The sequence below is a fragment of the Pleurodeles waltl genome, chromosome 7, assembly GCF_031143425.1.
Source record: "Pleurodeles waltl isolate 20211129_DDA chromosome 7, aPleWal1.hap1.20221129, whole genome shotgun sequence".
NCBI classification, from domain to species: Eukaryota; Metazoa; Chordata; class Amphibia; order Caudata; family Salamandridae; genus Pleurodeles; species Pleurodeles waltl.
In genome coordinates, this window is record NC_090446.1 from 1,188,273,353 (window position 1) to 1,188,300,591 (window position 27,239).

At 45.9% G+C, this 27,239-nt stretch overlaps 1 protein-coding gene across 3 annotated transcripts in view; it reads left to right on the forward strand.

Moving 5' to 3' along the window:
• NARF (nuclear prelamin A recognition factor) overlaps nt 1–27,239 on the forward strand; it is a 252,638-nt gene that overhangs the window by 104,745 nt on the left and 120,654 nt on the right. For all 3 annotated transcript variants that reach the window (XM_069200293.1, XM_069200295.1, XM_069200294.1), the window contains exon 3: nt 1,472–1,552. In XM_069200293.1, coding sequence (XP_069056394.1) covers nt 1,472–1,552 — 81 coding nt within the window. The remainder of the gene's footprint in view (nt 1–1,471; nt 1,553–27,239) is intronic.

Sequence of the window (27,239 nt, forward strand, 5' to 3'; positions counted from 1 at the left end):
GGTGGGGAAAGATGAGTCGCAGAGTCTTCAAGGTGATGAAGCTTGTTTGGATTTGTTCCCTGATAGTGAAATGCATTATTTCTTGTTGCTCTATTTGCTGCTAGGAAGTCATTGCCACACAACATTTTTTACCTCTAACTTGTTACAATTTTATATTGCACTTCAGCACTTTTTCTTATATGAATTTCATTATTGACCTTGCAATGCATTTCTCTGTGGTTGACATCTTACTTGTTGTCAGGAAATTTTATGAGCTTATACATATAGTTTGTTCATAGTGTTTTTTTATATTTGTGTAATATTTTTTATGGATATTTATGAGATTTTTTTATGTACTGTAACTTGTATGGTCCTCTGTGACTGAAATAAACGAGTAATAATAGTAAACGACTGTTGAATTAAGAGGGCTGACTGAAAGTACTATTAGTAAGTATATTGTACATATAATGTAAGTGAAATGAAAAAAAGTCAGATCTAATAAGCATTGACAAAGTCAGTAGGTTTAGCGTTGGCTTCCAGCTTTTTGGCTTTTTTGCTGCTTCTATTTGTTTTTTCATGTGTTTTTTTCAAAACTTTATTGTTCGTGAGGCTGCCTGGTTCTTACTCAATCTTAAAATTGGCTAAAGAAGAAAATACGTTTTTTGGGGTCTCTAAAAGCACTCACTGGCATATTAGTCACAGGCACTCAAGGGAGCTACTTCTTGTGTGGCTGTGAAGGGGCAGAATGCCATAATTCACACTGGAGTTAGCCAATGGCTGAAGTAGGTGGATGAAAAATGTTATAGATACCACACTAGGCCATTACTACAGAAGGCTTGCTCAAAGTCACTATACGTCAGTGTATTACACATATAATTTTAGTTAAATCAAAAGGTCTTGGCTAACGCCAGACCTAAAATGTGAAAACAAGTAGTGCCAAGTGGTGCATTTAATACAGACCCAGTGAACATTTGAGCAACTCAGCTATTCCCCCACTGACTAGGTTTCGAGTGACAAAGCGTGGAAAGAATTTTCGCCTCTGATAATTCTGAAATGTTAGGAGAATATTGTAAACTGGCCAATCCGTGGTGGTTCCCCTGTCGGGCAACCCCCATCACCCACTGACACATCAGAACACGTCTTTGGTATCCATCCTGCCTTCTGCCCTAATCTGGTGTGGAATGTCGTGTCTCATGTGGGCAGCGTCTTGTCAAGTAGTGTGATTGCCTGTCCCAGTCATCTGGAGGTACACTCCACATTTCGCAGTAAGTGGGCCACACCGTAACTCTTAGCGGGAGAGCCCATACTTAATTTACACCTGAATAAATTATCTGTATTCTATACCCTTACCTTCCTGCCTCCGAAATGTGCTTACCAGCGTGCAGCCGCTAAATGCAACAACGTCCTTCTATTCAATGCCGTTTAACTTCTGACGATATGTTCAATTATGTTAACGCGCAAGGCCTTCGTATAAAATGTCTTTTCTTTTCAGGAATGTAACAAGAAACAGAAGAATGAGGACAGGGAGAGCTCTGCTCCAGCAGACGCCTCAAGCTCGAACGAGAGCGATGACGTAAGTTGTGGTTGAGACGCGTTGACTAATCGTGGCCTGTATTCCCCGACCACCGCTATCATCACTCTGCACGCGCGCTAAATCGACCCAACCCTGGCTAATCTCCCCTGACTTCAGCCATTCCGTGGCTGTTGGTGATAACAGTAATGTAAAGGATTGCTTTGCGAGGCAGGCAGAACGACTTAAAAGGAAACGTGGGAGGGTGCTATATGGCAGGGCAGTATCACCGGGAGGCCTGCAAGAAAGGATCAAAGTTAGTCACACGAGGCTTATTTCTTCCTTTGCCGTGTCGGCCTTTTGTAGACCCTGGACTTCCAGTAACGTTACCTGTGTGGGAGTCGATGTAAGACAGTAGGTAGCCTCCCTTATTGATTGCAGAAATATTAAAACTCAGATTTGAGATTTTGATCCCGACTGGTTTTGTTCAAGATGCTGGGATCAGTTCCAGGAGGTAGCCTAGCATTTTAGAGTATAAATATAACTCCCTAGGTTTGCATAATTGAAAAAGTAGACAGGGAGCATGTTTGTGAGACATTGAGATTTTTGTGCCCACACGTGTTGTGGGTTTTTGGTTTCATGGTCGTGATTTCAGTTTCCCTGATTACTTAGAAGTGTTTCCTTGGTTGTCTGTATCCCCCAAGGCTTTACTTTCAGCTGCTTGAGTTACTGGGGCAGGCTTTCAGTTCCTTAGGACCCAAAGGCCATGGTGTCTACGATTTGTTTTCGGTTTCTCGCATATCTGGAACCTTGTTTTAATTTCTTGTGTTTCCTGGCATTTGCTTTAGTATTTTGGAGGCCTCATTTCTGGGCTTCCGGATTGTGGCCCTTCTAGTACATCTACATGTGTTTTTACCTCGCTTCTTTGAAGAGTTCTTGTTTTTCTTGGGCATTTTCCCAGTTGTTGCACTCGTTGTGTTTTAGGTACCTTTTCAGCTTCTTTGATTTCTGGCCATGTTTTCATTTCTCTACGTTTCGTATGGATATTTCTACCCACAGATTCCTCACCCGCACAACAATCCCAGATGTCAGAGTGGACGTGGAAACTTCAAAGCTCTGACTGATAGAGGGCGCTGGCTTCATATTGACTCTGGAAGTGGCATCCAGTAATGTCATTGAAGCCACATATCGTCTGCCCCAGTGTACAACAACAGTTTCTGTTTTTCCACATCTTAAACGTAGACACGGAGCTATGCTCTTTCTGAGGAATTTCCTCACATTTTTTTTTTTTTTAACAGAGTGCGGTACTATGCCGCCACCTGAAAAAATCAGGTGCACATGTCCCTAATAGTAATGGGTTCCCATGCCAAGGATGGCAAGCAGCATCACAAACGCTCAAAACATAGCTCCAGGTCTCAATCTTCATCTTTAGGGAGCAAAAAGAAAAAGCATAGGATCATGAAACATTCCAAAGGTAAGTTTCCTCATTTGTCTTAATCTCCCACAAGACCTATGTCTTCGGAGCCAGAGTTAGTTAATTTGACCCGGTGGTTCCATCTCTGAATGACTCCACTGGACCCAGCCCCGGATTGGCCTCAGACTTTCCTGTATCTGTTAGCACTAAAGCCTTCACTTCCTGAGATTTCAGCACCAACCTTTCTCAGGTTCCTGGTGCCGGGTTCAGCCAAAGCAGCATTTTTCAGTGCAGTGTTCTCAATTTTGTCAGGGGCATTGATGCTACCCGGCTCCCCTTAAGGGCCAACAGATCCATATGTATACCAAATGTTTATGCCTTTGGATCATATACCGTACCAACAAATCCATTGCTGGCACCACATTGCTTTGACCTGACTCTACGATATATAACACCTCAGCGCTCAACTCCGTTGACCGCGCTGCTGCCACCTCTACCTCTTTCAGCACCACCTCCACTTCATCACTAAAGCCTGACACCGTTTTTCAAATAGATCCTATAGGGATGCTCAATATCTTCTTGAGAAAGGAGAATATAGGAATCCACTCTGTGAAATTTTTGGAATGAACTCAGATCATCTGAACCTGTACCCTTATGGGAAATAAGACTTTGGAATTTCAAGGTCTTTCTTCTGTCAGTGTTCTGGACACCTCTCCAGAGCTTTTAATGGATTTTCCACTGGTCCATTCAGAATTCCCCTTTCATAAAGTTATGCATAGGTCTGCTAAAGTGTTGGTCTTGGTTTCTGTTGTTGGAAGCAGCAGATTCAACTCACTGAGGTCCTCCTGCCATCTGCTCCTATGGCAGAACCTCTCCTCCCTTTCAGTGATGCCATTCTGGAACCAGTCTTGGAAACGTGGGAGAAGCCTTCTGCCTGAGTGGCCAGCAGCCCACCCTATGCTAGAGAGTGTGGTCATAGAGGCTTTCTGCTCCACAGGTCAATCAGGAAGAGTCTTCCGACAGTACCCTCTTATAGGAAATCTAAGTGCCTAGAAGCCTGCAACACAAAGACCTACTCTGCAGGGAGCATGGCCCTTAAGTCACTAAATGCCAGCTGCTTCCTAGCACTTTATAGCCATGCCATATGGGATATGGCATAGCTAGATTTGCCATTCCGGAGGACAAGAGAGAACATTTTCAGAAGGTAATTCGTGACAGCCAAAAGGCCTCACAGCACATCATTAAATCGGGACTGGGCACAGTTGATTCAGTGGCTTAGTCGATGAACACTTTTATCTCCATTCCAAGGTGTGCCTGACCCCAAACATCTTTTCATCAGACGTCCAGGCGAATCTCATGGACCTGCCATTGGACGGAGTATTTCTTTTTGGCCATAAGGCTGATTCTGCATTGGAGCATTTTAAGGCCAGCAAGGCAATGGCTCTCTCTCTTTGTCTACTACTGCCTCCTTTCTCCAAAGACTGCTGCCAGTGTTCAGATTTTCACGTTGTTTTGAGAGGATCTTTCTTTCATCAGTGATAGCAATATCAGCCACATACACAGAAACAACCTAATCCATTGGTCAGAAGGAATATAGAGGTAGGACCAGAGGAAAGACTTGTGGATCCACCCTAAAACCTTCCTTCTCCACTAGGAAGGCAGACCTAATTTGCTCCCCCATACTCATTCGAAGCCTATGGACAGTCAGGTGTCCCTATCCCTCCCACCCTTCTCCCTCCTCTCCATACCACATGGCCATACGGCAACAGGAGGTGGCAGTACTCCTGTGGTAAGGTGCAAAGGAGTTAGTGTCAGAACAGGAAAAGGGCCTAGGATGTTACACTCCTTCTGGTGCCCAAGAAGGACCGCTATCAGTGCCTGATCCGGGACCCCAAAAAGGAAAAGTTCAAGATGCTGACTCAAGCTTAAGTACTACTGACATTGAAACTCAGAGGCTTGATGGTGTCTCTTGACCTGCAGGATGCACGCTTTTACATTCCTATCCTGCAGTCACACCAGAAATACTTGCGATTTGTGGTGGGTTCGACCTACTACCAAACTGCGATACTTCCTTTTGACCTGACTTCAGTGCCTTCTTTGTCTTCAGAAAGGTGATGGAAGTGGTGGTGCCCCATCTCAGAAGATCGGACATCCCAATATTACCCTGTCTGACTGATTAAAGCTGGTTCTTCAGAGGTGGTATTGAGTCCTTTGCAGTCAACAGCATCCCTGCTGTTTGACCTGGGCTTTTCACTCAACAAGCCCAAATCTCACCTGCGGACCTCCCAGTGACTCCAGTTCATAGTGTTGGTACTCTACCCCCCTTCTTCGCACCATCCCTCTCCTGCAATAGATCTGTGACATCCAGGAAATGGTTCCATTAGCAAGGTGTGAGAGTTCCAGTCCGGAGTATTCCAAGATTCCCAAGTCTGCTGTCTTCCTTGTTATGCACACATGTTGGCACATGGGGGCCTTATAGTGGGACCTCCACAGGCAGTGGCTACAGAACAGGGGAGACCTGTCAGACTCCATCGTAATCTCCCCCAGCACTGCAGCGGAAGTAGCTGGGTTGGGTAACAAGGTGAGCTTGAACTGCAGATTGGCCTTCACTCCACCTCTGACAGTGGCTACGGTAGTGATAGATGCCTTTCCCTAGTGTGGTGAGCCCATCTGCAGGAACTAGAAATCAGAAGCCGTTGGTCTCCAGAAGAACAGGTTCTTCACATCAACCTTTTGAACTGTAGGTGATTCTTTGGGTGCATAAGGCCTTTCTTTCATCCATCCAAGATTGGTCTGTTCAAGTCTTGACTGACAACACAACAGCGATGTGGTATGTCAACAAATAAGGATAGTAAGATCTCACCTTCTTTGCCTGGAAGCGTTAGGGCTGTGGTCTTGGGACTCTGTCAAGGGCTCTGCCTCACGACCAGTCACCTAGCGGGATCTCTTTGTCAGAGCCGACAGCCTGAGCTGATGTTATCTTACCGACCACAAGTGGTGTCTTCTACCAGAGGTAGTGCAGGACATCTTCGCCAAGTGTGGCACTCCTTAGGTGAACTTGTTCGCCTCCTAGCAAAATGCTCAGTGCCAGCATTTCTGCACCTTCCAGTATCCGCTGAGGGGAACCTTGGGGGGGTCACGTTTCACATGAAATGGAACTTTCAGCTACATTGTCTCTCTTCCTAATGTTCTCTTCCCAACTCTATTGTCTACATTCCTTTGTCTTCTGGATCAGGCATCCCTTTTCAAGCTCCACTATTTTCATGCCTTTTCTGATAGAGTTGATGAATCTGTATCCTCTAGACCCCTTTGTTTTGTGCTTTTTGTGGCTATCACCTCAACCCTCTGACTCCTACAGAAGATTTTCAAATGGATTCCCTCCGACACGAGGAAGACAGTCACCCACGCACTCATCCCCAGCAAACTGGACTATGGCAATGCACTCTGTGCCGGCATCACCAAGAAACTTCAATCAAGACTACAAAGAGTCCAGAATGCAGCATCCACTCTCATCCTTGACATCTCCTGACACAGCCACATCTCCTCCCACCTCAGAGACCTACGTACACTGGCTCCCAGTCAACAAATGCATCACATACAAACTACTGATCCACACCCTCAGGGCACTGCACAACAAATGACCGGCATACCTCAACCACTGCCTCACCTTCTACGTACCCAACAGATGTCTCCATTTCTTCCAGCTCACCCTTTCAGCCGCCCCCAAGATCCGGAAAAGTACAGCAGGAGGAACATCCTTCTCCTATCTTTCAGCCGTCCCCAAGATCCGGAAAGGTACAGCAGGAGGAACATCCTTCTCCTACCTAGCAGCACGGACATGGAACACACTACCTCTGAAGCTCAGGCAGGCCTCATCACTGAAGCAGTTCAGGAAGGACCTCAAGACCTGGCTCTTCGACTGAGCAGCATACCCACATACAGCACATTGAGACCCTATGGGTGATAAGCCGTGCTCTACAAATCCATGATTGATTGATTGATTGTACGTCACGGGTGAGCGAGTTACAATCTCTCAGTTCCCTTCCCTCTTTTAACCTCTTTTTATCCCAACAAATTGGTGTTGCGAACCAGAGACGCTTTCCTGACAAATGTGGTGACTCTCACGATGGTCAGTTCATTACCCTCCCAACCTTTCTTCCGCCGCCCCATCCCACTAAGGAGGCAGAGCAGTTGCATCGGTTGGATCCTAGGCGGGCTGTCCGCAACTATCTGTCCGCAACTATCTGTACCAAACCAAGGACGGGCAGGAGACAGACTTTACAAAGCTGTCTGTATAGCAACATACCTTTACCATGCAATGCCTTTACCACCCAAATGGCTTTATCACACAGTTCCTGTAGGAAAGTGGAGTATTATGTGGTGTGGGAGTTAGTCTTCTCCATGTAGTACTCTCACAAGAACCCGGGGTGGTCCCCGGATTCACATTAGAAAATCCTTAGCTCAGTCCTAGTGGTGTGGCAAGGAACAGTCTGGCTTCACTTAGAGGCCTTTCACAGCACAAACATGGATGAAAAGTAATTGGCAAGGCTCAAAAGAAATCCAACACAAATTTATAAAAATAGAGCTTATTTCTATATAAATGTAGACACCAAAATGAACGGTATAGGATCAGGAAGACTAGAGATATCAGTTTTAGAAGCAGTAGAAAATCACTGCAGAAATAGCATTTAAACATTCCATTGGAGTCCATGGGAAAATGTCATATGTTGAAAAATGCATTTAAAGGACGAATTACACGGAACCCTTGTGGGGTTAAGCTAGTGCAGTCCCGGGGTCCAGATCAGAACAGTCAGAGCAGTTTTACCTGGCCCATGGAGTCTGGGTGCAGAGTTGTCCTGGATGCCCGTGCTGCTGAGTGGGACTTGCGTTGAGTCAGTGGCAGGGATGCCACTGGAGGAAAACAACCACTTGGAGGTCGAGCTATCTGGAAATCTTGCGGGGTTAAGCTGTTGCGACCCTGGGACCAGGCCACAACAGTCAGTTCACTTCTACCAGGTCCGTGAGGTCCGGGTGCAGAATTGTCCTGACTGTCCGTGGTGGTGAACGGGGCTCTCACTGGTGCTGATTTTACCATACACACAGTGCTGGGGTGAAGGGAATGCAAAAAATAAGCTGTGGGTTCGTTGCTGACGTCGGTCATAGGTGCTGGGCAGTGCTGGCCTCATAGCGTCGAGTTAAGGGCTCAGTTACCTAGCAGGTGACCAACATTCCTTGATATAGATAAGCTCAAGAAGATGCTTTGGAGATGTCTGGAGGTCTGGGGGAATGTGGTAGCAGCCTGTAACTTAGTGGAAGGCTGGACTACGACTCCCACAATGCACTTCACCCACTGGATCCAGTTGATTCCTCTGTGGGCCTGATGGCTGGTGATTCTTTGGTTCCTGAGCTTCCTTATACCTACAGTTTGCAGGGGACTGGTGCCATCAGTCGAAGGAAGCCTGAGGGTACTCCTGACTTCCACTGGAGTCCTTCTGGTCGGGATTGACGAGTTTCAGCCAAGAACAAAAATAGATCACACAGTTCCCAGTTTGTTGTCTCAGGGACCGATTTTCCCTTTTCTGCTTTTGAGCAGTGGTCAGTGTCCGGTTGTCAGTGATGCAGAACTTCTCTGTGTCCTTCTTTGAAGTTAGTCCATCGAATCTGAGGTTCTGTTGTCAGGGGTGTCCATTTAATCCTGGATTTAGGAGAGTTAGATGTGTGGAGACTAGTGGCCAATGGGCAGTTAGCTCCTGCAGCTAATCCATCCCTAAGGTGATAACATCCAGTGGATAGGTCACCTTTAGTCACCCGGAACCCTCTATTCTTCCACTTCTAAGATGGCAGAAATCAAAATTTAGTGCACAGACCGGCTGCTCAGACTAGAGGTGTTGGCAGTCTGCTGGGGGTGTGCACTGGGATGTATACCTAATTTTCCCGCCTGTCTACGAGCAAATGTGCCTCGGGAGGGCTGAAGGTAACCGTCCTGATGACCCCGTAGGTAACCGTCCTGATGATCCTAATCACGTGTGACTGCCTTACTCCCTCAGCCTTTTGCTGTGACCTCTGGGAGCACCCACGCTACCTGGTAGGAGGTCAGAACTCTGTCTTGACACCAGCAAGCATGGGAAAAAGCATAGACTGCTCGGTCAGAGCACAAAGGAAGGAGGCAGACAGATGAGCAACCTCTAGTGCACTATCTGGGTGCATGCCAGATGTCCTTCGACATTTGTGTTTGGGAGAGAGAAGGAAAGTTGTTTAACACTAAACTTGACAAATCTAGGTTGTACCATAATGGAGCTAGCAGCCCCGGGCAACCGGGGCTTAAATTCCATGTTATCCTATCCACCGGCCTGCACTTATAGTGTACCTTAATTTAATGGACGCTATAGAAGAATATATGCTTGTGCTTACATGACTGCAGCTCAGATATAATGCGCCTTGCCTCCTGGACTGCAGAAGTCTTCCTTATGGGTGTCTGACATATATGTAAGGCAGTGCATGGGACTGTGCCACTCAGGGTGAGGGCACAGTCGAACTTAAGCTGTTTGCACTGCTCTGGCAGCATGCCAGGCCTGCCCTCAGTAGTTTGCCTGGGTCCTCTAGGATGGCACAAACTTGTGCTGCACCCCTGGGGACCCCTTTATCACTTATGCCATGATACCCTGGGTACTATTTACTAGGGGCTTGCAAAGGTATAAAGGGTTACCAATCAGGAATTCACCATATTAACAGGAAAATTTATAGTGAACACATACACAGGGGCCTGGTTAGCAAGTCCCAGTGCACTTTCAGAATCGAAAAACCAGCAAAAAGTGGGGGGCATCTGCAAAGAGCCCATTTTTCTTACAGTTCTTTTACCACGAATATGTCTTTACCATGCATATCTTACAACAGAAGGTTAAGTGTATCTTAGGTAACTGTATGCGTTTATGAAGGAGCAAACATATGTTTCCCTCCCTGTGCTTGTGCGGGCAGGGAAATAACTGTGTCCCAGGAGTGGGTTCCTCGGGACACTGTAACTAAGCCGACCAAGGGGAATGGGGCCCTCAAAGGTTCGGGGATAGGGGCCATGCGGCCCACCATGTTTTTTTTTTTTTAAAGAAGCACAGAAGCTGAGCCCATGCTTGAATTTTTGTGCAGGTTCACAGGTCGTCTGCAAATTCATGGCAAAACTTTATTAAAAAAAAAAAAAATGTTTTTGGCCTCAGGCCTTGGGGGGCCTTCCCTTATGTCTTGTGGACATGGACTTGGGTTGAGGCTCAGTCCTGAGATGGCTGCCACCCCATTGTTGTTGGCATCCAATCAACTCTCTATGAGAGATCTGTCGGGTCCACTGATCCGCCACAATGTGATCTATACAATGTTTTTGAGCCGTAATTGTGAAAAAACTAGTGAACAGATTTACACCAAATCATAAAAATCACTTTCTGGACCAAGATCTAGTTCTCTGCCAAATTTAGTGTAAATCTGTTCAGTGGGGTTGGGCTGTAGCAGTGACTAAAGTTCCTATGGACAAATAAATGGGGATAACATGGTCCCCCCCCCACCCTTTTTCTCAGCACCTGCTTGACAGAGCACCTCAAAAGTTTCCAAGAAAAAAACAAAACAAAACATTTTCTTTTGGAAAGTTTTGTGAAGATTTGTCAAATGACGCCAACGAAACAAGCAAATGACGGATGCCAGTAGGTAGGTATAGTTAGGGCCTAGTTTCCTAAGAAAAGCTTTTTTGCTTGCTTATAACTCTGGTGCCGTTTGATGACTCTTCACAACATTTTCCCCCAAAAGTGCCCTACTTTGTCTAGTTCTGCATGGAAAGCTTCAGGATGATCTGTCATGTGGGGTCTGAGAAAAAGAGGGGAGTGAGTGGGAGGTCAAAAATAAGTTTCTTCCCATACTATTTAGCATCGAGATTTTAAACACAACTTCACCCTGAAGTGCTGAACGGAGTTACACCAATTTGGCAGAAAGTAGATCTTGGTCCAGAAACATCTGTTTTTGTGATTTGGTGTAAATTCGTTCAGTAATTTTAAAGATATTAAAGGAAAAAGAAATACAGATATCTAGGGATGCGGATGCGGAATCAGGGTACCGGTGGATCCGAAGCCCAATGGGGGAAAAAAAATAACTTGCACGCCATACCCTCACTGCGCAAGGCCAAAGGTTGGGTGCCTGTGGGAGGGGTTGGCTGCAGGTCCTTGCCACAGGCCAGGCCTTGCGGCCAACCCTTGCTGCGCACGGCCAAAGGCTGTGCGTGCGGCAGTGGTTTTATTAGCACACCATATTTATATATTACTTTATGTTAAAAGAAAACAGAGAAATTAACTTAAAAGGTTACATGAACGGTATAGTTAGTTTTACCTACACAAAACCATAGCAGTCCAGCAGTTATATTTATACTTATCCGAAGAAGCTAAAACTAGTGCGGTTAAGTAACATCATACCACGAGTTATAGTTTCTTAACATAAATATAACTATAACTGCTGTATTTCTATGGTTTTGTGTGAGTAAAATGTGAACCTAACTATAATGACCCTGTAACCTTTGATTTTTCAGTGATATATATATATATATATGTGTGTGTGTGTGTGTATATATATATATATATATATATGTATTTTTTTTTTTTTATGGCATGTGTAGCTGCAGATACACATGCTGTTCATACGTCTGCCATCTAGTGTTAGGCTTGGAGTGGTACAAGTTGTTTTTCTTCGAAGAGGTGTTTTCGAGTCACGGGATCGAGTGACTCCTCCTCTTCGGCTCCATTGCGCATGGGCATTGTCTCCATGTTAGATTGTTGTCTTTCCGCCATCGGGTTCAGACGTGTTTCCTTTCGCTCCGATAGTTCGAGTCGTAAAAGTTTCAAAACTCTAATTCTCGTCGGTATTGTTTCTATTGCGTTCCATCTTCTATCGACACTTCGGTACTGTCGGGTCAAACATCTTTACTCGCCCTTTGGGGCGCCTGCGCCCAACTTGGGCCTAGCTGGGCTGACCGCGTGGAAGCCTCATGGACCGGACCCCATTCCGCTTTTGTCCTCGGTGCCACGCTAAATTACCCTACACAGACCAACATCTCGTCTGTAATCTCTGCCTTTCCCCAGACCATCAGGAAGAAAATTGCGAGGCCTGCAGATCCTTCCGTTCCAAGAAAACGCTCTAAGACAGAAGAGCACAGAGACTCGAGATGGCATCCAAAAGCACCGAATGTCTCGACGTCGAAGTGGAGGAGATCATGCAGACTGCTGTTTCCGTTCGAGGATCCGACTCTGAACAGGAGTCTGAGGAGGACAGACCGGTCACGGCAGAACAGCACGTGAGTACTCCTGCCCCTGTCCCAGCCAAGCCCAAACATAAGGCCTTGGAAACGCCACTGCCGGAAGGCCATGGCTCGACCGGAAAAAAGACCTTCGGTGACCAACCCACAACTTTGGCACCGAAAAAGACCACTCGTCCCAAGCCATCGGACTCGAGCCGAGGCTCTGTCTCCGAGCCCAGCAGACAGCGATCCTTCGAGTCAAAATCTCAAAAATCGTTTTCGGAGCCGAGACCATCCTCAACCCGGAATTTTTCGATACCGAAAACACCAGCTTCAGAGCCAAAAAAGCCTATGTTCGATGGCATCTGTCGCTGTAGATACACATGGTATGCATGAGCTCGCCATCTGGTGTTGGGTCGGAGTGTTACAAGTTGTTTTTCTTCGAAGAAGTGTTTTCGAGTCACGGGACCGAGTGACTCCTCCTTCTGTGCTCATTGCGCATGGGCGTCGACTCCATCTTCGATTGTTTTCTTTCCGCCATCGGGTTCGGACGTGTTCCTGTCGCTCCGGGTTTCGGAACGGAAAGATAGCTGAAAACGGAAGATTTTCGACGGTATCGTTGCGATCCGGTTCGAGATAGACACATACGACGACGCGTTGAACATCGAAGCGCTTCGGTGCCCTTCGGGGTAGATTTCGGCACACCGTCGGGGCCTAGTCGGCCCGACCGCGTGGAGAACAACGCCGATGGAACGGACCCCGTTTCGATTCTGCCCCGAATGCCACAACAAATATCCTTATACGGACCTACACTCGGTCTGTAACCTGTGCCTGTCACCCGAGCACAGCGAAGAATCCTGTGAGGCCTGTCGGGCGTTCCGGTCCCGAAAAACTCTGCGCGACCGTCGAGCGAGGAGACTGCAGATGGCGTCCACGCCAAAGGAGCGTCGACAGTTCGAGACAGAAGAGGAACAGGAGGAATCCTTTTCCATCCAGGATTCAGACTCCGACGAGCTAGACTCTACAAAAACTGTGAGTAAGACGTCGAGATCAGAACTTAAAAAAGGAAAGAAGGCCCAGGGGACGCCACTGCCACACGGCCATGGCTCCACCCAAATTCTCGGTGACCAACAATCGGCACCGAAAAAGGCCCATTCAGTGTCGAGATCGTCCGACTTCGGTCGAGACACCGGCACGCAGCCTCCTCGGGACCGAGAGAGTGCTAAACAGAAGCATCGACACCGAGAGTTCGGTGTCGACACGGATCGACGCCGAGACAGTGGCGCCGAAGACCATAGAGGCCAAGAATTTTCGGCACAGAAAAAGAGGAAGGTTACCTCGGAGCCGAAAAAACAATCAACAGGGTTTTCGGAGCCGAAAAAAGCGACATCAGACCCTGTTTCAGGCTCCTATACTGAAGAGCATTCTATGTCTTCACAAATGAAGAAACATAGATTTGAACAAGAACTGCAATCCACTGACGTGGATCACACGCAAAAGCGTATCTTTATTCAGCAGGGGACTGGGAAGATCAGTACCCTTCCACCTGTCAAACGAAAGAGAACGCTTCAGTTTACTCCTCAGCAACAAACAGCACAAAAGGTAACACCTCCTCCCTCGCCTCCACCTGTAACTCCGGCTTCGCCAACTTACACCCCGTCACATTCGCCAGCTCACACCGCCATGAGCCACGATGACCAAGATCAGGATGCGTGGGACTTGTACGACGCACCAGTGTCTGATAACAGCCCAGACACATACCCAACTAGGCCATCACCACCGGAAGACAGCACAGCCTACTCACAAGTGGAGGCTAGAGCAGCACTATTCCATAATGTGGAACTACACTCGGAACAAGTAGAGGATGATTTTTTATTTAACACCCTCTCTTCAACCCACAGCTCCTACCAAAGCCTGCCGATGCTCCCAGGCATGCTACGCCATGCAAAGGACATTTTCAAGGAGCCAGTTAAAAGTAGGGCAGTGACGCCTAGGGTGGACAAAAAGTATAAGGCGCCTCCTACGGACCCTGTATTCATCACCTCTCAGTTGCCACCAGATTCTGTGGTGGTAGGGGCTGCCAGAAAACGGGCAAATTCACACACTTCTGGGGATGCACCTCCCCCAGATAAAGAAAGCAGGAAGTTCGATGCAGCCGGGAAGAGGGTTGCTGTCCAAGCAGCAAACCAGTGGCGCATCGCAAATTCACAAGCGCTGCTAGCGCGATACGACAGAGCCCACTGGGATGAGATGCAGCATCTCATTGAACATCTCCCAAAAGATCTGCAAAAAAGAGCAAAACAGGTTGTTGAGGAGGGTCAAAACATTTCCAACAATCAAATACGCTCCTCCATGGATGCAGCAGACACGGCCGCAAGGACCATTAATACGTCGGTTACCATCCGTAGGCACGCATGGCTCAGAACGTCTGGATTCAAGCCAGAAATTCAGCAGGCAGTGCTTAACATGCCAGTAAACGAAAAACTTCTGTTCGGTCCGGAGGTCGACACAGCCATAGAAAAGCTCAAGAAGGACACTGACACTGCCAAGGCCATGGGCGCACTCTACTCCCCGCAGAGCAGAGGATCTTATAACACCTTCCGCAAAACACCTTTTAGAGGAGGGTTTCGGGGTCAGGCCACACAAGCTAGCACCTCACAGTCCGCACCGCCCACCTACCAGGGACAGTACAGGGGAGGTTTTCGGGGCCAGTATAGAGGGGGGCAATTCCCTAGGAATAGAGGAAGATTTCAAAGCCCCAAAACCACTACCAACAAGCAGTGACTCACACGTCACTCACCCCTCCCACACAACACCAGTGGGGGGGAGGATACGTCAATATTACGAAGCATGGGACAAAATAACTACAGACACATGGGTCCTAGCAATTATCCAACATGGTTATTGCATAGAATTCCTGCAATTCCCTCCAGACATACCACCAAAATCACCAAATTTATCAAAATACCATTCACAGCTTCTAGAGATAGAAGTTCAAGCACTACTGCAAAAAGATGCAATAGAATTAGTACCAAGCACACAAATAAACACAGGAGTTTATTCACTGTACTTCTTGATACCAAAAAAGGACGAAACACTGAGACCAATTCTAGACCTCAGAGTAGTAAACACATTCATCAAATCAGACCACTTTCACATGGTCACACTACAAGAAGTGTTACCATTGCTCAAAAAACACAACTACATGACAACCCTAGACCTCAAGGACGCATATTTCCATATACCAATACATCAATCACACAGGAAATATCTAAGGTTTGTATTCAAAGGAATACATTACCAATTCAAAGTATTGCCTTTTGGTTTAACAACCGCTCCAAGAGTATTCACAAAATGCCTAGCAGTAGTCGCTGCACACATCAGAAGGCAGCAAATACATGTGTTCCCGTATCTAGACGACTGGCTAATCAAAACCAGTTCGCTCACACAATGCTCAAACCACACAAATCAAGTCATACAAACCCTCTACAAACTAGGGTTCACCGTCAACTTTGCAAAATCAAACATTCTGCCAAGCAAAGTACAGCAATATCTAGGAGCCATAATAGACACGACAAAAGGAGTAGCAACGCCAACTCCACAAAGGATCCACAATTTCAACAGAGTCATTCAACACATGTCTCCAAACCAAACAATACAAGCAAGAACAATACTACAGCTCCTAGGCATGATGTCCTCATGCATAGCCATTGTCCCAAACGCAAGACTGCACATGAGGCCCTTACAACAGTGCCTAGCCTCACAGTGGTCTCAAGCACAGGGTCACCTTCTAGATCTGGTGTTGCTAGACCGCCAAACTTACCTCTCGCTTCTATGGTGGAACAGTATAAATTTAAACATAGGGCGGCCTTTCCAAGACCCAGTGCCACAGTACGTAATAACAACAGATGCTTCCATGACAGGGTGGGGAGCACATCTCAATCAACACAACATAAGAGGACAATGGAACATACATCAAACAAAACTGCATATAAATCATCTAGAATTATTAGCAGTTTTTCAAGCACTAAAAGCTTTCCAACCAATCATAACCCACAAATACATCCTTGTCAAAACAGACAACATGACAACGATGTATTATCTAAACAAACAAGGAGGAACACATTCGACGCAGTTAAGCTTGTTAGCTCAAAAAATATGGAAGTGGGCAATCCACCATCAAATTGGTCTAATAGCACAGTTTATTCCGGGGATCCAGAATCAGCTGGCAGACAATCTCTCTCGAGATCACCAGCAAGTCCACAAATGGGAAATCCATCCACAGATTCTGAACACCTACTTCACACTCTGGGGAACACCACAAATAGACTTATTTGCAACAAAAGAGAACGCAAAATGCCAAAACTTCGCGTCCAGATACCCACACAAGCAATCCCAAGGCAATGCCCTATGGATGAACTGGTCAGGAATATTTGCTTACGCTTTTCCTCCTCTCCCTCTCCTTCCTTACCTAGTAAACAAATTGAGTCAAAACAAACTCAAACTCATTTTAATAGCACCAACTTGGGCAAGACAACCCTGGTACACAACACTGCTAGATCTGTCTGTAGTACCACACATCAAACTGCCCAACAAACCAGATCTGTTAACGCAACACAACCAACAGATCAGACACCCGGACCCAGCATCGCTGAATCTAGCAATCTGGCTCCTGAAATCCTAGAATTCGGACACTTACAACTTAGCCAAGAGTGTATGGAAGTCATAAAGCAGGCCAGAAGGCCATCCACTAGACACTGCTACGCAAGTAAGTGGAAAAGATTTGTTTGGTACTGCCATCATAATCAGATACAACCACTAGACGCAACTCCAAAACATATAGTAAATTACTTGCTCCATTTACAAAAAGCAAAGCTAGCCTTCTCTTCTATTAAAATACACCTTGCAGCAATATCTGTATACCTGCAAACTACCTATTCAACTTCCTTGTATAAAATACCAGTTATCAAAGCATTCATAGAAGGGCTTAAAAGAATTATACCACCAAGAACACCACCTGTTCCTTCATGGAACCTAAACGTGGTTCTAACAAGACTCATGGGCCCACCTTTCGAACCCATGCACTCTTGCGGAATACAATTCCTAACCTGGAAAGTTGCCTTTCTCATCGCCATTACATCTCTAAGAAGAGTAAGTGAAATTCAAGCGTTCACAACACAAGAGCCTTTTATACAAATACATAAAAATAAGGTCGTCCTACGACCTAATCCCAAATTTTTACCAAAAGTTATTTCACCATTCCATCTAAATCAAACGGTAGAACTACCAGTTTTTTTCCCACAGCCAGATTCTGTGGCAGAAAGAGCACTACATACATTAGATGTCAAAAGAGCATTAATGTACTACATTGACAGAACAAAAAACATCAGAAAAACTAAACAGCTATTTATTGCATTCCAAAAACCTCATGTAGGTAACCCAATATCAAAACAAGGTATAGCCAGATGGATAGTTAAATGCATCCAAATCTGCTACCTTAAAGCAAAAAGACAACTGCCCATTACTCCCAGGGCACATTCAACAAGGAAAAAAGGTGCTTCAATGGCCTTTTTAGGAAACATCCCAATGCAGGAAATATGTAAGGCAGCCACTTGGTCTACGCCTCACACATTCACCAAACACTACTGTATAGATGTGCTATCCGCACAACAAGCTACAGTAGGTCAAGCTGTATTAAGAACTCTATTTCAGACAACTTCTACTCCTACAGGCTAAACCACCGCTTATGGGGAACTAACTGCTTACTAGTCTATGCATACCATGTGTATCTACAGCGACAGATGCCATCGAACTGAAAATGTCACTTACCCAGTGTACATCTGTTCGTGGCATCAGTCGCTGAGATTCACATGGACCCACCCACCTCCCCGGAAGCCTGTAGCAGTTCAGAAGTTACCTTCAATTTTGTACATTTGTATATATATTATTTAATCCTTTAATATGTACATACTTACATTTTTCATTGCGCGGGCACTATTACTATAGTACAACTCCTACCTCACCCTCTGCGGGGAAAACAATCGAAGATGGAGTCGACGCCCATGCGCAATGAGCACAGAAGGAGGAGTCACTCGGTCCTGTGACTCGAAAACACTTCTTCGAAGAAAAACAACTTGTAACACTCCGACCCAACACACCAGATGGCGAGCTCATGCATACCATGTGAATCTCAGCGACTGATGCCACGAACAGATGTACACTGGGTAAGTGACATTTTCATTACACAGCATGGACTTTCACAGGCACTTAAAGAAAGCCATAAAGATGCTGAGGAACCCTCACAAATGGAGGCAATGGATGAAAGGCAAGCCAGAATTCACATTCATAAAGAGACTGGCAGAATTTTAACAGCACCTCCACCAAAACCAAAGAGGAAATTAGCCTTTCAAGAGGAATTGGACACTGCTCAGCCTCCAGCGAAAGTGCCAAGAACAAAGGAGAAACCTCCACCTCCTCAGTTTTCTCCTCCTCACTCTCCACATTTACTTATCTCTCCCCGCTACTAGTCCTACACCTATGCAGTGACCAGCACATTCATTTGATTCACAGCAGGACGATGTGGATTCATGGGCTCTTTATGATCCAAACCCCATTCCAGATTGCTATCCCTCTAAGCCTTCACCACCAGAGGATAGTACAGGCTACACTCAGGTCATAGCTAGGGTGGCATCCTATCACAATGTCGCCATGCATACTGAACCATTAGAGGATGACTTCCTTTTTAATACACTCTCCTCTACGCATGCAACTTATCAGTCGCTTCCCATGCTCCCTGGCATGTTAAAACATGCTGACCAAATAATCAAGGAGCCAGTAAAAACAAGAATAATTACTTCAAGGGTGGAGATAAAATATAAGCCACCTCCTTCTGATCCTGTCTTTATCACCCAACAGTTACCTCCAGACTCCATAGTTGTAAGCGCAGCCAGGAAAAGAGAAAACTCTCAGTCATCAGGTGATGCACCCCCATCAGACAAGGAGAGTAGGAAGTTTGATGCTGTGGGGGAAAAGGGTGGCATCTCAGGCAGCCAACCAGTTGAGGATAGCCAACTCTCAGGCATTGTTGGCTATATACGACAGGGCCAACTGGATGAGATGAAAGACATAATCCAACATCTCCCCAAGGAACAGCAAAAGAGGGCACAACAAATAGTAGAGGAAGGGCAAGCCATCACCAATAATCAGATCGGGTCAGCCCTAGACTCTGCAGATACAGCAGCCAGAACCATCAACACTGTGGTAACCATAAGAAGACACGCATGGCTTAGATCTTCAGGATTTAAGCCTGAAATACAACAGGCAGTCCTCAATATGCCGTTTAACCAAAAACAACTTTTTGGCCCAGAGGTGCACACGTCAATTGAAAAAATTAAAAAAGATTCTGACACTGCAAAGGCCATGGGTATACACCCATGTATACCACACAATACAGGGGATCCTTTTGTAAGCCACAATATAAAGGTGGATTTAGAGCCCAAACAGCTGAGGCATCTACCTCACATGCTGTGCATTATCCTGCCATCTAGTGTTGGGCTTGGACTGTTACAAGTTGTTTTTCTTCGAAGGAGTCTTTTCGAGTCACGAGACCGAGGGACTCCTCCCCATTCGGCTCCATTGCGCATGGGCGCCGACTCCATCTTAGATTGGTTTTTTTCCGCCATCGGGTTCGGACGTGTTCCTCTTCGCTCCATGTTTCGGTTCGGAAAAGTTAGTTAACAATCGGAAAATTCGAGGTATTGTTTGCGCTCGGTATCTGGTTAGTGATAGCAGATCGACACCGAAGAAAAGAAGAGCTCTGGCAGCCCTTTGGGGCTTCCACTCCTTGGCGGGGCCTGGTTGGCCCGACCGCATGCGTCTTCAAGGCTCATGGAACGGACCCCATTCCGCTTCTGCCCCAAATGCCACGCTAAATATCCTTATACAGACCAACATTTGGTCTGTAATTTGTGTTTGTCCCCCGAACATAAAGAGGATACGTGCGAGGCCTGTCGGGCATTTCGGTCGAAGAAGACGCTGAGGGACCGGAGAGCTCAAAGACTTCAAATGACGTCGAAACCGGCCGGGCACACCGACGCTGAAGAAGAGGAGACATTCTCCGTTCCAGATTCGGACTCGGACGAGCCTGAGAGTGAGCAGCCGGACGAGGCAACAAACTGTGAGTAAACATGCCCCGGCTAAAACTCACTCGAAAATTATGAAGGCCCAGGGTACGCCACCGCCGACAGGCCATGACTTTACCCGTAAACACGGTGACCAAGCATCGGCACCAAAAAAGGCCTCACATCAGCGGAAGACATCCGACTCCGGTCGAGATACCGGCACTGAATATACTCGACACCGAGATACTGGCTCTGACCAGACCTGGCACCGAGAAATCGTCACCCTGAAATCCAATAAGGGTTCTTCGGAGCCGAAAAAGACGGCTGTAAAGGTTTCGGTGCCGAAACACCCAGCTTCGGAGCCGAAACAAAGCTCCTATACGGACGAGCATGGCCTTTCATCACAACTACATGGCCACAGGTTTGAACAAGAACTGGGGTTGGGAGAGCCAGACCATACACAGAGGACGCTCCATGTACAGAAGGACACAGGGAAAATAAGTACACTTCCCCCCAATTAAGATGAAGCGGAAGCTCGCATTCCATGAGGCGGAAATGCAGCCAAAGGCTAAAGTGGCTGAAGAAAAAACACCACCACAGTTTTCTCCACAGCCATCACCACCAACCTCACCACATCTGTCCCCAATAGCAACACCCCCAATGGTGCAGTCACCAACGCACACAGGGATGAGGCAAGATGACCCAGATGCATGGGATCTGTACGATGCACCAGTCTCTGACAATAGTCCGGATTGCTACCCGGCAAGACCATCACCACCAGAAGACAGTACTGCTTAAATGCAGGTGGTTTCCAGGGCAACTACTTTTCATAACGTAGCATTGCATTCCAAGCCTATAGAAGATGACTTTTTATTCAATACCCTGTCATCAACACACAACCAGTATCAGTGTTTGCCAATGTTACCAGGCATGCTAAAACACGCCAAACAGGTGTTTCAAGACCCAGTGAAGAGCAGAGCCATCACACCTAGGGTGGAAAAGAAATATAAACCTCCTCCTACGGACCCTGTGTACATTACGCAACAACTGACTCCTGATTCAGTGGTAGTGGGAGCAGCCCGGAAAAGGGCTAATTCACAAACTTCTGGGGACGCACCACCACCCGACAAAGAAAGTCGGAAATTCGACGCTGCAGGCAAAAGGGTGGCAGCACAGGCAGCCAATCAATGGCGAATTGCCAATTCACAGGCTCTATTGGCAAGATACGACAGGGCACATTGGGACGAAATGCAGCATTTCATTGAACACCTCCCAAAAGAGTTCCAAAAGCGTGCCCAACAGATTGTAGAGAAGGGCCAAACCATCTCCAACAATCACATAAGGTCAGCGATGGACTCAGCAGACACAGCTGCCAGAACAGTAAACACAGCGGTCACCATCCGGAGACACGCGTGGCTACGTACCTCCGGATTTAAGCCAGAGATCCAGCAGGCTGTGCTGAATATGCCTTTCAACGGACAACAATTGTTTGGGCCGGAGGTGGATACAGCAATAGACAAACTAAAGAAAGACACTGACACGGCCAAAGCCATGGGCGCGCTCCACTTCCCACAAAGCAGAGGCACTTTTAGGAAGCCACACTTTAGAGGGGGGTTTCGGGCCCAAAGCACAGGACCTTCGCCCTCACAAGCCAGACCCACATACCAGGGCCAATACCAAAGAGGAGGCTTTAGGGGAGAATATAGGGGTGGACAGTTCCCTAAAACGAGGGAAATTCCAAAGCCCAAAAACCCCACAAACTAAACAGTGACTCCAACGTCACAAACCCCCAACACACAACACCAGTGAGGGGGGACTTATACATTATTACCAGAATTGGAAACACATAACTACTGACTCGTGGGTCCTAGCCATTATCTAACATGGTTATTGCATAGAATTCCTACAAATACCACCAGATGTGCCTCCAAGAGCACACAACATGTCCAAACAGCACTTAGATCTGTTACAACTAGAAGTCCAAGCGTTGTTACAAAAAGAGGCAATAGAACTAGTACCCAACCATCAAAAAGGAACAGGTGTTTACTCCCTGTATTTCCTAATTCCAAAAAAGGACAAAACACTGAGACCCATATTAGACCTCAGAACACTGAACCTTTACATCAAATCAGATCACTTTCACATGGTGACACTTCAAGACGTGATTCCCTTGCTCAAACAACAGGACTACATGTCAACATTAGATCTCAAGGACGCTTACTTCCACATACCTATACATCCTTCCCACAGGAAATACTTAAGGTTTGTAATACAAGGCGTGCATTACCAATTCAAAGTGTTACCGTTCGGGATAACAACAGCACCAAGAGTATTCACAACATGCCTTGCGGTAGTAGCTGCTCATATCAGGAGGCAGCACATGCACGTATTCCCTTACCTAGACGATTGGTTAATAAAAACCAACACTCAGCAACAGTGTCTTCAACACACAAAATATGTCATAGAAAGCCTTCACAACCTAGGGTTCTCTATAAATTACCAAAAATCACCTCTACAACCGTGTCAAATACAACAATACTTAGGAGCAACAATCAACACACAGAAAGGGATTGCCACTCCAAGTCCGCAAAGGGTACAAGTATTCCAAAATGTAATACTAAACATGCACCCAAACCAACACTATCAAGTGAGGTTTGTGATGAAACTTCTAGGCATGATGTCTTCATGCATAGCCATTGTCCCAAACGCAAGACTACACATGCGGCCCTTACTACAGTGTCTAGCAACACAATGGACACAGGCACAGGGTCAACTTCAAGATCTAGTGTTGATAGACCGCCAAACACACTCCTTGCTTCAATGGTGGAACCCTATAAACTTAAACCAAGGGCGGCCATTCTAAGACCCTGTACCTCACAACGTGCTCACAACAGATGCTTCCATGGTAGAGTGGGAAGCACACCTCAACCAGCACAGCATGCAGGGACAATGGGACGCTCAACAAAGCCAACTTCATATAAATCATCTGGAACTACTTGCAGTATTTCTAGCATTAAAAGCATTTCAACCGTTAATAGCTCACAAACACATTCTTGTCAAAACAGACAACATGACAACAATATATTACCTAAACAAACAGGGAGAGACACAGTTGTGTCTCTTAGCACAAAAGATTTGGCATTGGGCGATTCACAATCACATTCGCCTAATAGCACAGTACATCCCAGGAATTCAAAACCAGTTAGCCGACAATCTCAGTCGAGATCACCAACAAACCCACGAATGGGAAACTCATCCCCAGATACTACAAACTTACTTTCAAGGCTGGGGAACACCGCAAATAGACCTATTCGCAACAAAAGAAAACGCAAAATGCCAAAACTTTGCGTCCAGGTACCCACACCCTCACTCCAAGGGCAATGCATAATGGATGAGTTGGTCAGGGATATTTGCCTACGCTTTTCCCCCTCTCCCACTCCTTCCGTATCTAGTAAACAAATTGAGTCAAAACAAACTCAAACTAATACTAATAGCACCAACCTGGGCTCGCCAGCCATGGTACACAACACTACTAGACCTGTCAGTAGTACCCCATATCAAACTACCAAACAGACCAGATCTGTTAACTCCACACAAACAACAGATCAGACACCCGAATCCAGCATCGCTCAATCTAGCAATCTGGCTCCTGAAATCTTATAATTTGGACATTTAGACCTTACACAAGAATGTATGGAGGTCATTAAACAAGCAAGAAAACCTACTACAAGACATTGTTATGCAAATAAATAAAAAATATTTGTTTATTACTGCCATAATAATCAAATTCAACCACTACATGCATCTGCAAAAAACATTGTAAGCTACTTATTGAAAAATCAAATCTAGCTTTTTCGTCCATTAAGATACATCTCACAGCAATATCTGCCTATCTGCAGATTACACATTCAAAATCACTCTTTAGAACCCCAGTCATCAAAGCATTTATGGAGGGTCTAAAGAGAATCATACCTCCAAGAACACCACCAGTTCCCTCATGGAACCTCAATATTGTATTAACACGGCTCATGGGTCCACCATTTGAACCCATGCACTCTTGTGAAATGCAGTACTTAACCTGGAAAGTAGCCTTCCTAATAGCTATCACATCTCTTAAAAGAGTAAGTGAAATACAAGCATTTACTATACAAGAACCCTTTATACAAATACACAAACATAAAGTAGTTCTACGCACAAATCCCAAATTTTTACCAAAAGTTATATCACCGTTCCACCTAAACCAAACGGTGGAACTCCCAGTCTTTTTTCCACAACCAGACTCAGTAGCCGAGAGGGCCTTACATACATTAGACATCAAACGAGCACTAATGTATTACATTGGTAGAACAAAACAAATTTGCAAGACAAAACAATTGTTTGTAGCCTTCCAAAAACCTCATGCAGGGAATCCAATATCCAAACAAGGCATTGCCAGATGGATAGTTAAATGTATTCAAACCTGCTATGTGAAAGCAAAGAAAGACCTGCCTATTACCCCAAAGGCACACTCCACTAGAAAGAAAGGCGCCACAATGGCCTTCCTAGCAAATATACCTATGCCAGAAATCTGTAAGGCAGCCACATGGTCTACGCCTCATACATTCACAAAACATTACTGTGTAGATGTGTTAACAACACAACAAGCTACAGTGGGACAGGCAGTATTACGAACATTATTTCAAACAACTTCAACTCCTACAGGCTAAACCACCGCTTTTTGGGGAGATAACTGCTTACTAGTCTACGCACAGCATGTGTATCTGCAGCTACACATGCCATCGAACGGAAAATGTCACTTACCCAGTGTACATCTGTTCGTGGCATGAGACGCTGCAGATTCACATGCGCCCTCCCGCCTCCCCGGGAGCCTGTAGCCGTTATAAGTTGATGAAAATTGTATATTATATGTTGATAAAACCTGTAACTTTGTAAATATATATCACTTTTAGACACATTATGTACATACATACTTACTCCATTGCATGGGCACCTTTACTATATACACAACTCCTACCTCACCCTCTGCGGGGGAAAAACAATCTAAGATGGAGTCGACGCCCATGCGCAATGGAGCCGAAGGGGGAGGAGTCCCATCGGTCTCGTGACTCGAAAAGACTTCTTCGAAGAAAAACAACTTGTAACACTCCGAGCCCAACACTAGATGGCAGGATAATGCACAGCATGTGAATCTGCAGCGTCTCATGCCACGAACTGATGTACACTGGGTAAGTGACATTTTCCTTATATTTATATATACATATGAATACATATATATATAAATAAATATATATCTAAATATACTTATCTTGCATTGTAAAGGCAATGCATGGTAAATGCATGAATGATAATGTCATGCAACGGGAAATACGACTGGATGACCAACTCTTCCTCGGTTACTGCAGTGCAGAAAAAGACCCTCTCACAATGGCTCATCCTGTTCAACAAAACTTGCCAATCCTTGTCCAAGAAAGACCCTCCAGAAGGAATCGTAGCCCATTCCCCCAGGGCCGAATCCATGATTTCTGGCCTTGCTAGGGTAGAGATCTGCAAGGTGGCGACTGGGCATCCATCCACACTTTTTCAAAGTGCTACTTAGTGGATTTAGAAGTGCTTGAAGATCGACACTTTGCCAGGGTTGTTCTGAAGGATTCCCTTATTTAACCATCCATCAAGCCTCCCCCAAGGGCAGGGCATTGCTCTGTAAAATGTTTTACATGTGAGGAATCTGCAGATAGAAGTATCCATCAGAAGAAGTTACCTACAATAACAATCTTTCTGGTGAATACTCGATCTACTAATTCCTCACCGATCCTCCTGCCTCTCTGTGTGATGGATGTGTTATAGGGAAAGTTAATAAAATAACACTTGTAGGTTTTTGCTCCTGCACTACTCTACCGATGTCAATACATCACTGACTGGAAGGTTCTGACATAGTGGATGGAAACTGACTTTGTTGCCACGGGCCGGGTGCTGTATGGCTTTGATTATGTCACTAGATGCCAATTCTGGTGTCAGTATGAAGTGAGCACTCCCTACAGGAGACGTAAGAGCTTTGAAGTTTCTGGATGCAGTCTGACATATAGATTGTTCTACAGGTGATGAATCTTCAGGTAGATTGTAATCACTGGTACGTTTTAATTCTTTGGGCTCCTGGGGCATGTTTTAAGTTCACCAGGTTTTTGGTAATGCCTGCTAAGCAGAGCATGCACTGTCTGTTGTGAGACGTTTTGTTAGCTTATACTGGGATGAGTGTCCTCCCCATTTTTCAACAATGTTAGGCTTCATTGTCAGTCATTTGCTTGCTTCTCATTCCTTGCGTGAGGGTCCATCTGCCTCCATAGTGTGTTTCCCTTTCCCTCTTTTTGCTGCTGTCTCTGTCCTGTGTGCTTCCATGATGCGCTTACCCTCGTTTGCTTCCCACCCATGCCTTGACCCATTTATCCCCAATGTGCTTCTGTTCCTTCTCAACTCCACATGCACTCAATCTTGCCGATTTGCTTTTCACTTCGTCCTCAGTGCTGCTTTTTCCATCCACGCCTTTTGTCGCTGCTGTATTCCTGTGTTACTTCAGCCCTAACCAACCCCCTCTCCAAATGTTGCATCCACACCCCCTCCTGCCTGTGTGTGTTGGTACCCCCCCACCGACTTTCCCCCATGTTGTTTGCACACACCAATGTAGCTTCTCCCTCCCGCTTTAATTAAAAAAAAAAAAAAAAATGCTTTTACAATTTGTTTGTTTTTTATTTGCCGATCTGAGTTGGAGCAACACATAGCAGAAAAAGCAGCTGCTTCATTTTGCAGGCGTGTGCATGTGTGATGCGTGTGCCTACACAATGACACACATTTAAAAAAATGTAGCTGTGCTGAACAGCATCATCAGACATGCTGTACAGCATAGCTAAAAAAACATTGACAAAGCCATTAGGTCCCGAAAGTGGGAACAATTGCAGTACTTGA